At 40.7% G+C, this 18,189-nt stretch overlaps 1 protein-coding gene across 6 annotated transcripts in view; it reads right to left on the reverse strand.

The window, feature by feature from the left end:
* The window catches only part of LOC140729474 (protein phosphatase 1 regulatory subunit 12A-like), a 183,198-nt gene that overhangs the window by 99,375 nt on the left and 65,634 nt on the right, over positions 1-18,189 (reverse strand). For all 6 annotated transcript variants that reach the window (XR_012099334.1, XM_073049250.1, XM_073049249.1 and 3 more), the window contains exons 3-6: positions 16,868-16,986; positions 10,859-11,018; positions 7,488-7,632; positions 93-167 (exon numbers count right to left, since the gene is read on the reverse strand). Coding sequence is in view for 5 of the 6 variants with exons in the window: in XM_073049250.1 (XP_072905351.1) it covers positions 93-167; positions 7,488-7,632; positions 10,859-11,018; positions 16,868-16,986 (499 nt within the window). In the remaining variant the exon portion in view is untranslated. The remainder of the gene's footprint in view (positions 1-92; positions 168-7,487; positions 7,633-10,858; positions 11,019-16,867; positions 16,987-18,189) is intronic.

An 18,189-nucleotide genomic window follows, 5' to 3' on the forward strand; every position in this document is an offset into this window, starting at 1 on the left:
AGTGATTGGTTTTATTAAGCTTCTTTCAGTATGGCCAAGTGGAAGTTTGAGTGTGCTGGGTCTGAGTGTTCAAAGTCTCCGTGCCTACTTACAATTGTCTGTTTCTTCTGTAGCTCCTCCAGCAGATCCAAGAGGTTTTCGTCTGCAACATCCAATGCAGTTTGACCCTACGATTCAGGAAAAACCTGGTCAATGATCAATGTTCCTGACCGCAAGCAATCAATTCTGCCCACTTAACACTCATTCCAGAAACACTAAACCAAAGTTGCAAACTGCCCATAGAGAACAATTGAACAACCACCTTTTCTGTAACAAAACTCCAACTAACTTAGAGAAAACAATCTTATCGGCGCATAAATCACAAAGCACTGCAAAAGTAAAACATCCACTTGGCAATTATCTAAACTGCATTCAAGGCTTCTGCTTTGACTACATTTTTCCTTTAACCACCACATCACTAATCCAAAGTTCAAACTAAACTTATTATCAGAGTACATATATGTCACCATATACAATGCTGAGATTCATTTTCTTGTGAGATTACTCAATCATGCATCATAAAATAATAATGAACTTGGGTGTTCAACCAACTTGCAAAAGACAACAAACTGTGCAAATACAAAACAAATAACAAAATATGAGATGAAGGGTCCTTGAAAGTGAGTCCATTTCAGTGGGAATACTTCAGTGATGGAGTGAGTGAAGCTATATCCTCTAGTTCAAGTTGAGGTTCTAGTTCTGGTTGAGGTTAACTGCTCCTGAACCTGGTGGTGCGAGTTCTGTGGCACCTGTATCTTCTTTCTGATGGCAGTAGTAGGATGATGGGGGCGTCCTTGGAAATCGATGCTGATTTCCTGTGATAGTGCTCTGTGTAGATGTGCTCAATGGTGGGGAGGGCTTTACCTGTGATGGACTGGGCCGTATCTGCTACTTTTTGTAGTATTTTCCGTTCAAGGGCATTAGCGTTTCTACACCAGGCCCTGATGTAACCAGTTAATATACTCTCCACCACACATCTACAGAAGCTTGCCGAAGTTTTAGATGTCAAGCAGGTTCTTCACAAACTTCTAAGGAAATAGAGGCACTGCTGTGCACTTGCATGCTGGACCCAGGACAGGTACTCTGAAATGATAACACCAAGGAATTTAAAGTTGCTGACCCTCTCCAACTCAGATCCCCGATGAGGACTGGCTCATGGACCTCTGGTTTCATCCTCCTGAAGTCAATAATCAGCTCTTTGGTCTTGCTGACATTGAGTAAGAGGTTGTCGTTGTGGTGGCACCACTCAGCCAGATTTTCAATCTCCCTCCTTCTCTGCTGATTTATTATTGCCTTTGATTCAGCCTTCAACAGTGGTGTCATCAATCAAGTAGAATATGGCATTAGAGCTGTACTTAGACTCACAGTCATAAGTATAAAGCGAGTAGATCAGGGGTTAAGCACAAAACCTTGTGGTATTGTTACAGCTTGTACATCAGATTCAGTTGTGTAAATATTGCTTATTACTACTTTAAACTGCACCAAAGCAAAATCGTATTAACATATATTATAAACCAGCCCATGATGAAGACAGCATCCCATGCAGCAACAGTTCTACGTATCCAGTGTTTCTTATGACAGACATGAGATAGAATGGATTCTGACACCACCAGTGCAGAATTACCAACTCCCTACAACTAATTCACCCAAAAGAAACAAACCGCATTTCCACAAAGTACAGGATAGTCAAGCAACTCTAACCAGTGGGGCATTTGAGATTTTGCACCATCAAACAATGGCGTGAAGCAGAAACTGACTATCCAAGTTCATCATGAAAGATTAATCTGAACAATAAATTAGTGTAATTCACATGCATTGAGGATTATTTTTGTAAACTTTAATTTTAATTTCCTAAAGTGGGATTATTCAATGCAAAAGTGAGCAATACTGTGTAAAGTATAAACATGATACAAATAGAATACAGTGGATTCTGGTTAACTGGGACACATTGGGACCTGTACATTTTGGCCCAATTAAGTGGCTGGCCCAATTATCTTAAGTTTCATGGAAATAATTGAAAAGGTATAAAAAGAAAATCTACCATTTAACTGTAACAAACTATGTATTTAAATGAAATACAGAACAAATTAGACCACTAATACTACTACAGTACTGTAAAACTGTGTAATGGTTATTGATGGAGGAATTCGAATGCACGCTGGTATATTCATTTGATTGACTGTAAATGAACAAAATCAACACAGACATCTAGTGCAGATAATGGACCGCCTTTATTGCATTCTGGCATGAAACGGTGTTGTAACCCAACAATAAATTTTCTGGCATCTTGTGTCATCACTCGCTCAGGTTCAGTTGTGTCTTTCTCATCACTTTCCTCGTCTTCATATTACCCGCCTTACAATGCTTTCGACGATTACATCCCCCGTATCTTCATTTTCATTGTAACATTTAAGATGATTGTCAATACCTTCAAATTCTTCATATTCCTAACTTGCTGAAGTAGCGAAGTAACTTCATTTTCACTCCTAGCCGTTTTGGGCACCTCTAAGCCTGAATGCTTGAAACTGCAGTGAGCAAAAACTGTTCTGAATTGTCTTGCTGCTTATTTTTCATCATTAACAAACTGTACTGTCTATAAAAGGTTAACCCCTGCGCTCACTTCCTTGGTTGATAAAGATGACGTCAGAAGATTTTCTTCAATTGCTTCAAGAATGTGGTTCACCAACTTCCTGCGAGAGAGTGTCTTTATTTTTTTTTTATGATTCCCATATCCATTAGCTGCACCAAGGATGTTGTATTGACAGACAGAAATTCCAGCCGGATGTCTGTCAAACATTCTACATCAGGGTGTGCTGCATAATTGTCAAAAAGCAGAAGAATTCCGCTTGATATCTACCATAGCTCCGTATCCCAACTCATCAGCTATTCCTTAAAAAATTCAGAAGTCATCCATATATTCTTATTAGCATTGAACTCAATTGGTAAACTATCTATTGTTAGCCTCTTAAAGCATCGAGGTTTAACACTTTTCTCAATAACCAACAATTTCTATTTAACAATTGCTAACACAACAGTTATGCAATCCAATGCTTTCTTTGAATCTGATTACGTTGACTATTTGTAGCAAAGGGAACCATTCAGCATGACACGACAAAAAAGGCCTGTATCATCGACAACGTAGACATCATCTGCACAAAATTTTTGAAGCAAATCGAGTTCTGTAGATTCCAAGTTTCTGTACTTACAGCATCAGCCTTGTCTTTCTTGTCATGTGCTTTTTTGAATTTAATGTGGGACCAACATTTCCATCTGTTGCTTTAAAATCTTCGTGACCCAGTTTCTTATCTAGCTCCTCGGACTTCTCCTTTTTAAACTATTGTCAACTGATATGCACACCTCATCCAGTTACAATGGAAAATCACTGACTGAGGGCTTCTTCAACATCTGGATGCTTACCTTCAAACTTCTGTTGTTGTGATGTTCACTGTTCTCCCTCACGTCATTCCCATTCTTCCCGCAGTTTATCTTGCTGATGCATCAAGAATGCAATTGTACATTTTGGCACTACAATTATCTTTGCCAGCTGCCGATGAGTGACGTTAGGCAGATGGCTTTTAATTTGGCCCAGCAAGATAATTTTTTCTGCTAGTGTCATATCTTTTCATGGCATCTTGGCAAGAGACTCAAAAAAAAAGGTCAAATTTAAAAACAACAAAATTATCAAAAATCACTGCTTTCTGAATCAACACCTGCCTGCTCAAATGGATAACATAAGACAAACACACGCAACTGATAGAACTGTTCACTCTTAAGCATGTTATAATGTTCAACAGACACAAGTGTACATCATTGAACGTCTCCTGTTCCAATTAAGTGGCATGGTGTTCCCAATAAACTAAGGGAAACCCGGCTATTTTCCAATTTGTTTTTCGTTCTTTTAGAGTTGTTTTTAATAAGCAGTTGCCTCAATCAACGAATGGGCCAATTAACCAAAATCTACTACAATAAGTTAGGCTGCAGAAAATATGGCAAAGACAGTGGAATATAGAGCAACAATAATCAATGCAGGCAGCATGAAATAACATTGCCTCGTGTAAAAAAACAGTGACATCCTTAGTAATTTGAATAATATTGAACATATAATGTATGTTGCTCAGTGTATGCATTGCTCTCTACGAGGGGTGATTGATAAGTTCGTGGCTTAAGGTAGAAGGAATCAATTTTAGAAAACCTAGCACATTTATTTTTCAACATAGTCCCCTCCTACATTTACACACTTAGTCCAGTGATTGTGAAGCATACGGATCTTGGACCTCAAGAAAGAATCCACAGATGGGCGATTGATAAGTTTGTGGCCTAAGATAGAAGGAGATGAGTTATACAGCTCTCGTTACATGCACATGCAGGTAAGCTCTTTGAGTGATTATGCAGAAAGTTTAAAGTTAATAACTCATCTCCTTCTACCTTAGGCCACAAACTTATCAATCACCCCGATGAGTTATTAACTTCAAACTTTCTGCATAATCACCCGAAGAGTTGAACTGCATATGCATGTAACGAGAGCTGTATAACTCATCTCCTTCAGACAGACAGACAGACATACTTTATTGATCCCGAGGGAAATTGGGTTTTGTTACAGCTGTGCCAACCAAGAATAGTGTAGAAATATAGCAATATAAAACCATAAATAATTAAATAATAATGTTAATCATGCCAAGTGGAAATAAGTCCAGGACCAGCCTATTGGCTCAGGGTGTCTGACACTCCAAGGGAGGAGTTATAAAGTTTGATGGCCACAGGCAGGAACGACTTCCTATGACGCTCAGTGTTACATCTCAGTGGAATGAGTCTCTGGCTAAATGTACTCCTGTGCCTAACCAGTACATTATGGAGTGGATGGGAGTCATTGTCCAAGATGGCATGCAACTTGGATAGCACCCTCTTTTCAGACATCACCGTCAGAGAGTCCAGTTCCACCTCCACAACCTTACCACGAACTTATCAATTATCCCTGCTGTGGACACTTTCTGGAGGTCCAAGATCCGTATACTCCATGACCGCTGGACTGAGTGCGTAAATGTAGGAGGGGTCTATGTTGAAAAATAAATGTGCTAGATTTTCTAAAATTGACTCCTTCTACCTTAGGCTATGAACTTATCAATCACCCCTCGTATTTGGATGAAATTACCTTCAATAGCATTGAAAAGAATACAGAGGAATAGAGTGATACCGTGAAGTAGCTTTACAGAGAAAAATTGCAATAAAAGTTACATAGCTAATATGGAGCCATAAAAACAATGCTGGAAAGTAGATCAATTTTATATAATAGACTGCACACAACTTTATACAATAGAGTACACAGAGAGGTAACAATACAGAGCAGTACTGTACTATGCATATTCAGCAATGCACTGCAATGTGGAATGAGAGTGCTTACAAATTGAAAGTAGAAAGGTACAAATCTCCCCAAGTACAATGAGTTAAAGCAGCCACATCTCATCACATTGCCCTTCTCTAAAAAGTATTAATTGACTATTTTGTTGAGCCTATATAAGGTGGAAAGCAGAGTAGCTACAGTATAGTGTACAGTAATACAGAAGACTTCAAAAGACAGATAGTATAATGCGGTACCTGACTGTGAGATACAGCACACTGCATCACAAATACAAAGCATCAGTAAAAAGCATTGAGTCTTTCAGCACCATTCCATCCAATGTCATTTCAATACATCAGTGTATGATAGATCCATTTCATTAAATTGGTTTTCTTTTCCTCTCTACCACCCCCACCAATACCCAGTGATTTAAGACTTTAATGAGCAGGGTACATTTTGCTAATCTCCCAAAACTTGATTTAAAAAAAAACAGACAGCTCCTACTAGGAACCAAGCAGCTCCACAGATTTTGATATTTTTTGTCATTCATTCCAATAGCACCAAACAATTGGTACTGTTATTCAGATCCATCTTACTGATGCACATAACCAGCGAACAAACACTAAAACAAAGAAATGTTCCTTTTCTAACTCCTCCCGCAAAAAATTAAACCATTTTATGAATATTGGTGTAGCAGTTGCCATTTCCAGCAAAAAAATCTCAGTCCCTTTTAAAGAAGTCAGCTGACTGATTATTAGCTGCCTATTCTAATCTGCTCACATTTGTTAATCACTGCCTGCCTACAAATTCTCTCAAAAAAAAATCTCTCAACTCCTACTACCACTGTTATCACTTTCAACTTTACAAGTGGATTGGAATTTTTTTAAATTGTTTATGAAAAATGTTGGTGTGCTTACGCATCACAATATTACATTATGAAGCAGTGTGATAAAATGCAGCATTCTACTGTTGTAAGGATAAAGCACAACACTTAACCTGCAAATCTTGTATCAACACTGCACTATTAAAGAGCAAATCAAATTCAGAGGGTAAGAGATAAGCTGTGAGATGCAGTTTCAAAGCTTCTGGGTCAATTAGAAGGGTCCACAGCTTCCACAATGCCGAGGACCTCATCCTTACCGGCACTTCTAGGTATTTGCTGGATTTGCAAATTATTTGGCCATTAAACCTACTGTAATAGGTTGGTTATCATTTATACACATTATAATTGTTAATACAATATCAGTTATTGCTATAGTCACAAATTAGCATTGTTCAAGTTTCGTTCGAGCATATTGAAAGTTCTTCTTAGACATTTTAAACAATCTTTATTAAACATTTTTCTACTTTTTACATTCCTTTCCTGTCTTTGCTCCAGTCTTTCTCTTCCTATGCCTTATTTGACTCTAGCTCAGTGTTCTTCTCTATTTTTCCTTTGTTACTATCTCCATCATATCTCAGTAGGCAATAAGATTAATTAATGGTAGCAGATGCTCCTTTACCCTCTTTTCACAGTTGCTGTATCTCTGGCAACTTAGAGCACAAAATATTTTAAACTAAGCAAAGGAGGATACAGAACTATGATATTTCTCCCTTGCAACCTTTGGCCTGATAATACAAACTGGTAATCTGTGCATTTTTAATGAAACAGTGATATACAAATTATGTATCACACATGGTCTTAATTTTACAATGGCAGCATGAAGGATTTTAGTAGCCCAGAGATAGAAATGGATTAATATTAATCCTGATATAGTCAGGAAGACAGGTCCCTTGTAGGGTGAAGTACCCAATCCTACAGAGCAAAGATCTGTACAGACACAAACAATGCCTTTTCAAGACTAAATAAGTGATGGTCAGGACTAGGAACCAGACTTGTGTCTTTCTTTTTACTCACTTTTCCAGGAAACCAGGGTACCCACAGCAGTTTAGCTGTTGCCTTAGCATACGCTAGAATAACCCGAGAGCATTGTGGAGTAAGTCTTGACACTATATCCTGGTACACTTACACAATGCACTTAGCTTTGAAAAGCCATTACTTCAACACTGGGAGTCCAGCCATGGAGAAATTAGCAGTATTTGTGTTGGAGCTCTTAATGCTAGTAGGACTCACCACTTTATTGACAGCCTGCATGTCACACAAGTTCTCCACCAACAACCTGCAGACCTCTTCTTTGCCCCAGTGTGAAGCTGCATGTAATGGAGTCCAACCATCATTGTCTCGACTGTTTACATCAAAGCCAGCCTGGATTAACAACCTGCAACACAAAGACTTCTTGTAGAAAAGGACAGCACAACAAGTACTGACATCACAAAGACCACAGTTTTCGTTCAATTAATAATCCTCAAGTATACTTAGACAAGAAAAAGTAAGGTCATAGTACTCTGCCAATATGTGGAGAAGTAACCAGTAGAGAATGGCAAGAATTGCGATACTTTGAAACATTTTAGGGAACTTTACATCTAAAATGCAACTTTACATGATTATTTGAAAAGATACATTAACAGAGGCAGGGACACAGAATGTTCTCTGAGATAGTCAGGTGGAGATTCAACTTCAGTATCAGAAGTGTCTCTGGAAAAAAAAACTGAGGCCTTATCTTCGTCAGTCAACTTATTTCATAGGCACCTATCCACAACCATATTGGTAAGATGAATGAGACATATTTTTCTGGAAATGAAGCTGCATCTTCACATACAAGACTCTTCCCATTACCCTGCATGGCAATGGCATGCATTAGATCTAGCTGCTCAAAACTGGCCATCTGTGAGTTGCTATGCATCATCAGCAGAAGCTGGAGAAAGATTTGCACTGGTTTCTTGCTTGCAAATACTCAAAGCAGTTTACAATTAGTAAAATACTTCAAATAGAATAACTGTTGAAATGTAAGAAATGTGCCAACTTGTGCCCATCAAATGTCCACAAATAGCAACACGGTGATGACCAGACAAGAATATTAAATGATAATGACATCAAAAGGTATATTTAGCTTGTCTTTTCATCAGACTATTATTTTATTTTGTAAACCTCTTGGCATTTTGAAGTGAATAACCTCCCTGCCTCTATCCCAAACCCCTCCTGATATCTCCATCTTCACATTGTTCTCACTCTTACAACAAGTCAAAGTCTGGCCAAAATTAAATGGACGGATATCCTAACAGAAAAGACAGTGGAACAGCAATGGCAGGTATTCTTGGGAATAATGCACAAGGTGCAAAATCAGTTCATCCCCCAGAGAAGGAAGGATTCAATGGGGAGAAAGGGGCCACAGTGGTTGACAAAGGAAGTCAGAGATTGCATAGCATTAAAAAAAAAGTATGACAGAGCTAAGGTGAGTGGGAAGACAGATGATCGGGAAATTTTTAAGGAACAACAGAACTTAACTAAAAAGGCAATACGGGGAGAAAAAATGAGGTACGAACGCAAGCTAGCCAGGAATATAAAGGAGGATAGCAAAAGCTTTTTTAGGTATGTGAAGAGAAAGAAGATAGTTAAGAACAATGTTGGGCCCTTGAAGAATGAATTGGGTGAAATTGTTATGGGAAACAGAGAAATGGCAGAAGAATTTAATAAGTACTTTAGATCTGTCTTCACTAAGGAAGACACAAGCAATCTCCCAGATGTATGGATGGGCCAAGGACATAGGGTAACAGAGGAAATGAAACAGATTGACATTAGGAAGGAAATGGTGATGAGTAGACTGATGGGACTGAAGGCTAACAAATCCCCAGGTCCAGATGGTCCGCATCCTAGGGTACTAAAGGAGGTGGCTCTGGAAATTGTGGATGCATTGGTAATCATTTTCCAATGTTCCTTAGATTCAGGATCAGTTCCTGAGGATTGGAGAATGGCTAATATTATCCCACTTTTTAAGAAAGGACGGAGGGAGAAAACAATCGTCCTGTCAGCCTAAGATCAGTAGTGGGGAAGATGCTAGAGTCCATTATTAAAGATGAAATAGTGGCATATCTGGATAGCAGTGATAGGATTGGGCCGAGCCAGCATCGATTTACCAAGGGCAAATCATGCTTGATTAATCTATTGGAGTTTTTCGAGGATGTAACCAGGAAGTTAGACAAGAGAGATCCAGTGGATGTAGTGTACCTCTATTTTCAGAAGGCATTTGATAAGGTCCCACATAGGAGATTGGTGGGTAAAATCAGAGCTCATGGCATTGGGGGAAAGATATTGACATGGATAGAAAACTGGTTGGCAGATAGAAAGCAAAGGGTAACTGTGAATGGGTGTTTCTCAGAATGGCAGGTGGTGACTAGTGGGGTGCCACAGGGCTCGTTATTGGGACCACAGCTATTTACGATTTACATCAACGATCTAGATGAAGGCATTGAGAATAACAATACTAAGCTGGGTGGCAGTGTGACATGTGATGAGGATGTTAGGAGAATTCAGGGTGATTTAGATAGGTTGAGTGGGTGGGCAGATACTTGGCAGATGACGTTTAATGTGAATAAGTGTGAGGTTATCCACTTTGGGAGTAAAAACAGGAAGGCAGATTATTATCTGAACAGTGTAGAGTTAGGTAAGGGAGAAATACAAAGAGATCTAGGAGTACTTGTTCATCAGTCACTGAAGGTGAATGAGCAAGTGCAGCAGGCAGTGAAGAAGGCTAATGGAATGTTGGCCTTTATTACAAAGGGAATTGAGTACAAGAGCAAGGAAATCCTTTTGCATTTGTACAGGGCCCTGGTGAGACCACACCTGGAGTATTGTGTACAGTTTTGGTCTCCAAGGTTAAGGAAGGACATCCTGGCTATAGAGGAAGTGCAGCGTAGATTTACGAGGTTAATTCCTGGGATGTCCGCACTGTCCTACGCAGAGAGGTTAGAGAGACTGCGCTTGTACACGCTGGAATTAAGGAGATTGAGAGGGGATCTGATTGCAACATATAAGATTATTAAGGGATTGGACAAGATAGAGGCAGGAAATATGTTCCAGATGCTGGGAGAGTCCAGTACCAGAGGGCATGGTTTGAGAATAAGGGGTAGGTCATTTAGGACAGAGTTAAGGAAAAACTTCTTCTCCCAGAGAGTTGTGGGGGTCTGGAATGCACTGCCTCGGAAGGCAATGGAGGCCAATTCTCTGGATGCTTTCAAGATGGAGCTAGATAGGTATCTTATGGATAGGGGAATCAAGGGATATGGGGACAAGGCAGGAAGCAGGTATTGATAGTAGATGATCAGCCATGATCTCAGAATGGCGGTGCAGGCTCGAAGGGCCGAATGGTCTACTTCTGCACCTATTGTCTATTGTCTAAATAAATCTTGTTCCTACAGCAGGAAGCAGCAACCTCCTTGTAGACAAAACACAATTAGATTAACATTAATCACATTTTCTGCATTCCTTAGCACAAATTTGCCTTTAAAAGTTTGAAGAGTAATAACTAACCCACAATAACTTTCTTTTTGTTAAAACCATAAGATTTTGACTCATTCCACTAAACCCCTTGGTGACTGTCTACTCACTTTGTGACCTCCAAGTAGCCTTTGGCTGCAGCAACATGAAGGGCACTTGCTCCAGTTTTTGGGTGCCGAGTATCTTCCACCCTCCCTCGATTTAGCCACTGCCTGGCATCCTGGATCATCTGTTGCTCCTCCTCCTTCCGGGCCACCTCCACGTCGATCCCTAGAAATGAGATGCATGATATTTGTCACTGTCACATCACCAGCATTGCCTCAACGTGCCTGCAAATACAATCATTCTCCATGCAACATTAGTTGATGCACAAGACTGAAGGACAAGAATAAGATCCCTTTAGAACTCCTGCAACTGTTCTGCAGTTTACAAGGAGGACAATTTCATGAAGTGTCAGCAATGGTTCAGATGCAGTACTCTAATTTGGAAATATTGTCAAGTATGCTACATTCTGGTAACATTCACCAGAAAGATGATGGAACAAGCAAAAAAACAGCCAAAAAATACCTTACGTCTTAGCCGTCTCTCAATGGTTAGAATTTTTCCCTGTCCGTTTAAAATGAAAATCAAGTTTATTGTCAAATGCACAAGTACATATGTGCACAGATGCAATTTACAAAAAACTTACTTGCAGGAGCATCACAGACACATAGCATCATATAAGCAGCATTCACAAGAAAAACATAAATTATATATAATTTTAATGAGAAAGAACACAAAGAGGTAAGTTTTTCACTGAAATGCAAATTAAAAGCCCATTTTAGATCAAAGTGGTCATGGTATTGTTGAGCTTTACTGATTAGGGTTGTGTCAGTGATTAAAGAATCAAATGGTTGAGAGGAAGAAGCTACCCTTCAACCTGGTAGTATGGGACTTCAGTCTTCTGCGGCTCCTTCCGATGGTAGCTGCGAGAAGAATGATACCATCTAGACAAAGCGAACTCAGAATGACCAACAGACAATGTGAGGGATTAAGAAACAAGCACATGGTAGAGAACTATGATCAGAATCAGTACATGTGCAAACATACTTCCAGATCTCAGAACTGGAGGCAGAGCAAAGTCAAGATGGCGCCAACAGCTACTCCCCTGCTTGCATCTTTGAAAACAGCTCCATTTCTATCTTGGATAACTCTTTTTTTTCCTTTTCAGGGTTCTTTTGAAGATCCTGACGTGGAGTTGCACTCTGATTTTGGTACTTTGTGGGAAGGGGACCCACTCTCAGGGCCTCACGACCAGCTGCTTTTCGATATCCCAAGGACTTGGCCTGGAAGACGAGCGCGCCTTCAGGGATCCGGAATTTCGTGGCTCTGCAGATGGACTGATTCAAGGCCGGTGCCCCTGACTGAAGCGTCGCAGGAGAACACGGAACATCAGGAGCAGCATGTTAGCTGCTGTCGGTTGTGTGTCCAGAGACCTAAGCCTTCTTGGTGCCAACACTCTGGGAGTAGAGCTCATTTTAACATTGTAAATCAGAAAGTTGTTTGTTATGTCTTCCCTCTCGCTGCAAAATGGGGACACCTCTTTTTCCCTTATTAGGGAGGGCCAGAGAGAGAGAGAGCCTGTGGAATGTCAAATTACTGGGTGAACAAGTAGTCTTGGGGGTACTGCAAGCCTGTGTCTTTATTGATGCTTTGCTGCACGTTTGAGTGCTCGGTGGAGGGTGCTGATGATTTTTTTTGCTGGTGGGGGTGGAGGGGTCATTGCTTTGCTGTTGCTTGTGCGCTGGGGGGAGCTGGGGGGGCTTTGAGGTTCTAACATTTAACTGTCAGTCATTCTTTGGGGCACTCCTCTGTTTTCATGGACGTTTGCAAAGAAAAAGAATTTCAGGATGTATATTGTGTATATTTCGCTGACATTAAATGTACCGACTGAAATAACACCCATGGCTGAATAAAACTTGGGGGCCGTCAATTGACTAGGTAAGGATGAAGAGTAATACAGCACTCTCTAATGGATTGGGCTGGCATGGACACTGCTAAACCTGCAGCAGAAATCCCTGTTCAACAACTGAGTTCTAACCATCTGCAGACATCTCTGAGCAACTCAAAACTTTGAAACTATTCTAAATAATTACTATTCTAATGTTATTGCATAAAATCATACAGCAGTTTGAAAGAAATACAATTATACTTTCAAACGCTCCAGATCATTATAGTTCCCATGACATTCCTTCTGTGTTTGGTTTAGAGCAAGCTGGCTCAGTTACTTGTTTAATCATAAAGGTACAGCAGGTTACTCAGATCTATTAATTATTTTTCATATATTGGAACCTCACTTTTAACCTTGCAATCAATTACAGTAATAAAAATTCCAAAAATCCAGCATTTGGTAGTTTGGAAATTCTGATGGTGTTGCCCTGATTGGTTGGGGATTCAGAGGGTTTGTAGCCAGAATCAGGTACCTGGCGTGTAGAGAAAGACATTGACATGTGTACATGGAACTTTAACAGAACATATGGAATCCTACGATTCAAAAAGAGAGGTATAGAGTACAAAGGTAAAGCCCAGATTTGACATTGTTAGGCCACCAGTGCATCCAATTCTGCTTATCACACTTTAAGAATACAAAGATCCCTCAGCAAGAATGTGAACCTTCACTAGAATGACTCCAGAGTGAAGGAATTCAGATGCAAGTCTAAATTGCCAAAGCTGGAGTTGTTCTCCTTGGAAACCAGATTGAGAGGAACCTTAGCCGAGGTCTCCACCATCATGATGGGTTTAGAAAGCAGCTTTAGCGATAAGTGGATGCTTGAGGACCAAGACATGAGGATTGAAAGCAAAAGCCAAAAGGTACAGAAAAGCTTTTCTACGCAGTATGCGGCTTTGAATGATCTGGACATCAATGGTAGTGGAAAGAGAATGAATCAGGGTATTTGCCAGGGAATAGGATGGGCATCTCAGGGAGAAATGACAGGGCTATGGGGAAAGAACAGAGGCAATGGGGCAATGGGTAGCCTCCAGCCCCTTGGTATGAACATAAAATTCTCCAACTTCCAGTAATTCCCTCCCTCTCCCTTCCACTATCCCACTTTCACTCTGCCTCCTCTTCCAGCTACCTAATGCCTCTCTCATGATTCTGCCTTCTTCTACTACCCATAGTGCTTTCCCCTTTCATTCCTTCTTCACCTCTCCGGCCTATCCCCTCCCTGCTTCCCCTCCCCCACCCGATTGGTTTTTCACCTGGCACCTTCCACCCCCCTCCCCCCACCTTCTTTAAAGGGCCCCTGCCCCCTCCTTCTTCAGTCCCGATGAAGGGTCTTGGGCTGAAACGTTGACTGCTCATTTCAACGGATGCTGCCCGACCTGCTGAGTTCATCCAGCTTGTTTGTACGTGTTGATTTGACCACAGCATCTGCAGTGTACTTTGTGTTTACCATGGGACTGAATCAAATGTGAACAGTGAAGCAAATGGCCTCTTTCTTTGGTTCAAGAATTCTATGATTCCAGCACCAGAGAATGAAAGTTGTTGCACACATGCAGGAGTGGCTCCAATGTCAATAATCACTTTAGATTTCCAACCATAATCTCTCCCTTTCCAGTATCTGCAGTTGTTGACCAGTAAAGGGTTTCTGCTTCTAAAACAAACTGACATATTGAAAAATGACTTGATTAATACTGGAAATAAGACACATCTCTCAGCGATGCTGAAGTTTACAGAACAGAAACAAACTGCAAGGAAGATCATCCGATTCTCCTTTTTCTCACACAAGCCTCCACAGTCACAAAGCACGAGGCCTTTGAAAAAAATCGGAAAAAGATAAACATTACCTAAAAGAATCAGTTTGTCATCTCTTTAAATAGGTTTGAACAACTGATGAGAAACAGCAATTCAGCTGATTAAAAGCACTGATGCATTACTGCACACTTTAGACCCACAAAGTCTTCCCTCAGCCATCAAAGCATTTGCCTAGAAATTCAACTGCCTATCCATTTCACAGCATTTTACAAGGGACAATCTTTTTCTCCCATTGGAGTAGAGTACAACAGTGACCATTCCTAGGTTGCCTTGTATCATGTGGAAAAGTTGACTGGACATTTCCCATCAGCAATCAGATTTGTGATCCTAAAATATTTTTTTTGCCAGGGCTGTAAGGAATTACATCACCACCCTTTTGGAACCATTGCAGCAGTATCCAGACCAAGTGGCTGGGTTTTCCCAGGAAGAACATGCAAAACTCCACAAATCGGGCGGTACCTACGGAGGGGAACAGACTCAATGTTTTCAGTGGGTACTCCTCATCTGGAGCGGTTAAGTGACCCAACTCAAAACATCAACTGTCCAGTGCACTCAATAAATGCTCCCTGATCTGCTTAATTCCTTTGTGTGTTGCTCAAGATTCCAGCAAGTGCAGTCCCTTGTGTCTCCATTTCCTGGGAGAATGCAGCCTTATTCCCAAAGCAAAGATTTGGGTAATGTGCATGATAAATAAAGACCCATAAGGCAACTTAGGTCTTGCTATAAATCTGCACTACCAATTTCCCCTGCCCCAATACCGTACTAAGATAACATTCAACAACCTCTAGTGTCCAGATGTTCCCACCAACACTCCAAGGCGGCACAGTAGTGTAGTGGTCAGCTCAATGCTTTACAGTAACAGGAGATCTGGGTTCAATTCCCACTGCTGCCTGTAATGATTTTACATGTTTTCCCCATGAATGTGGGGGTTTCCTCCAGGTACTCTGGTTTCCACCAACAGTCCAAAGACATACTGTTTGGTAGGTTAATTGGTCATTGTAAATCGTCCCATGATTAGGCCAGGGTTAAATCAGGGGACTGCCGGATGGCACAGCTCGAAGGGCCAGAAAAGCTCACTCCACACTGTGCCTCAACAAATTTTAAAAAATTAAAAATTCTGTCATCCCATCCTGAAAGTTAACTATCAATCTCATCCTCATCATCCATCCATAGCACAAGCTTCTCTCTTCACTACCCCTTTCCTGTGCCTTCTTTTCTCTCTGTCTGTCTCTCACACACACACACCTTCAAACACTAAAGCAATGGTCCATGACAGCACAGGAATCTATTGGCAGCTGTCTCAGACACGGGCTTCAAGGAGAAACTGCGGGTTGAGTGAAAACAATAATGGGCTTTAACAGAACCAAACGGACAAATATAATCATATTTTGAGAAATCTACAACTGCTGATTTGTTCTGTCTGAGGGTCAATTTCACAGCACCAATAACCACATCTAAAGAGCATTATTAAATCACAAGTATTAAGTTACCTCAGTGAAACTTGATCAGGAACAAAACACGCTTTAAAAAGTAAAACAAAAAATGCCAAAATACCCAAGATGGACGCAGGTTAAAAATGCAGGTTTTATTTTAAAGCAAATTTTAAATCGGGGGGGGATGGACGAATAGATAGATACTTTATTGATCCCAAAGGAAATTACAGTGTCACAGTAGCATTACAAGTGCACAGATATAAATATTAGAAGAAAATTCAAAATAATAAAAAAATAAAAAATAAGGAGTCATCACTTCCCTGGCTTTTGGTTGACTCTTTATCGAGCATGATGGCCGAGGGTAAGAATGACCTCATAAAGCGCTCTTTGGAGCAGCACAGTGGTCTTAGTCTATGACTAAGAGGGCTCCTCTGTTCAGCCAAGGTGGCATGCAGAGGGTGAGAAACATTGTCCAGAATTGCCAGGATTCTCCATAGGGCCCTTTATTCTAACACAGCCTCCAGTGTGTTCAGTTTGACCCCTGTAACACGGCCAGCCTTCCTAATCAGTTTATTGAGCCTGTTGACATCACCTGTGTTGATGCTATTGTAGACAATGTGACTTCATTGGCCTTCTGTATCTAGGGCACCAGCAGTGTTGCCTTAGCAGGGTCTAATTGCAATTGAAATTTAGTAAATATCTGGTCTGTCTTGAAGTAAAGGGTTCAGCTGCCAGATTTGCAGGACTGCTCTCTTAAGCCAAAGTGCACTGAAGTCAACCTTTCTCCACGGATTGGAATTCTCCGTACAATTCGATGGACCTTTGAAGATCATTAATGGTGAAGTGTTGCTTTCTTACCAAAGTGTTACCAAGTTACATGGAGTTCTTACCTTGCTTTTTAATGACTTCCTTCAGCATCTTCTCCATAGCTTCCCCCTGGGCAATGTCAATAGGCAACTCACCCTCACTGTTCACAGATGCCACATTGGCCCGTTGTTTAATTAAGTACCTAGACATGGAATGAAAATATAAATTCAGAGCTAGCAGTCCCAATCTCTACAGAATTCTTAACTGAACCCTTGGTAGGCTCACTTCAGATCTGAGTGTTTGTGCTATGGGCAAATGAAAACGTCCTGCTGAACAAAACAAGCAGAGAAATTTGAACCATAACTGTGCAGACCTTTGGTCTACTAGAATCATTAAAGTCTTGAAACCCGGTTTTACTCTAATCACAGTTGCCTACATTAGAATCATATATTTCTATGCCTTGGCTATTTAAGATCTGTCTAAATGCCTCTTCATTCTTGTCGCTCTATCTGATTGCAGTACCTCCTCAGAAAGCTAGCTTCAGATATCAACCACTTTGAGTAAAAGCTTTCTTCTCAGATGCTCTTTAAAACTCCATTCTCTCATCTTAAAACTACATTTTTGACAGCCCCACCATGGGAAAAGGAAAGACTTTGAGGACTCGCCCTACCTTTGCTTCTCATAATCAGGTCACATCTGATAATACATCTATCACGTCACCCCTCAGCTTTCTTTATTCCAAGGAAAACAAGTCTCGCCTATCCAATCTCTCCCTATTACTGATGTGCTCCAGTACAGACAGCATCTTGGTGAATCTCCTCTGCACTCACTGCAGCGCAATCACAACCTTCCAATTGTGTGGCAACCAGAAATGCACATGTTACGCTAAGTGCACCCATACCAGTGTTCAGTGTTCATTCTGTCCCAACTCTCATATCCAATGTCCCAACCAGCAAGGCAGACATGCCCTACGCCGTCTTCACTACCCTTTTGACCTTAAGTTAATGATGGACTTGGTTTCCAAGTCCCTTTGTTCATCATTGTTCCTTAGTGCCCTCTCACTTAGTATATGCAGTATGGTCTCTGCTTATTTGAATTTCGGAAGTGCATTACCTTGCCCCTGCCAGGAGTAAATTCCATCTGTCAATTCTCTGCCCAACTTTCTGTCTGATCTACACCCTACTGTAGCCTTCAACAACCTTCCTTGCTCACCACATCACCAACTTTAATGTCATCCACAATTTTTTAAATCACACCTCATTCCATCAATTGAAGCTGATTTATTTGTTCTCTGTACTGCTCCTTCCTTGTCACCTTTTACCTTTCTGGCTTATGCTTCCATTTCAAGATCCTAAACTTAAATTTCATCTGAGTTGTGGTGAGCTCAGGCATTGCCATACAGGTA

This window comes from Hemitrygon akajei, chromosome 6 (assembly GCF_048418815.1).
Source record: "Hemitrygon akajei chromosome 6, sHemAka1.3, whole genome shotgun sequence".
NCBI lineage: Eukaryota > Metazoa > Chordata > Chondrichthyes > Myliobatiformes > Dasyatidae > Hemitrygon > Hemitrygon akajei.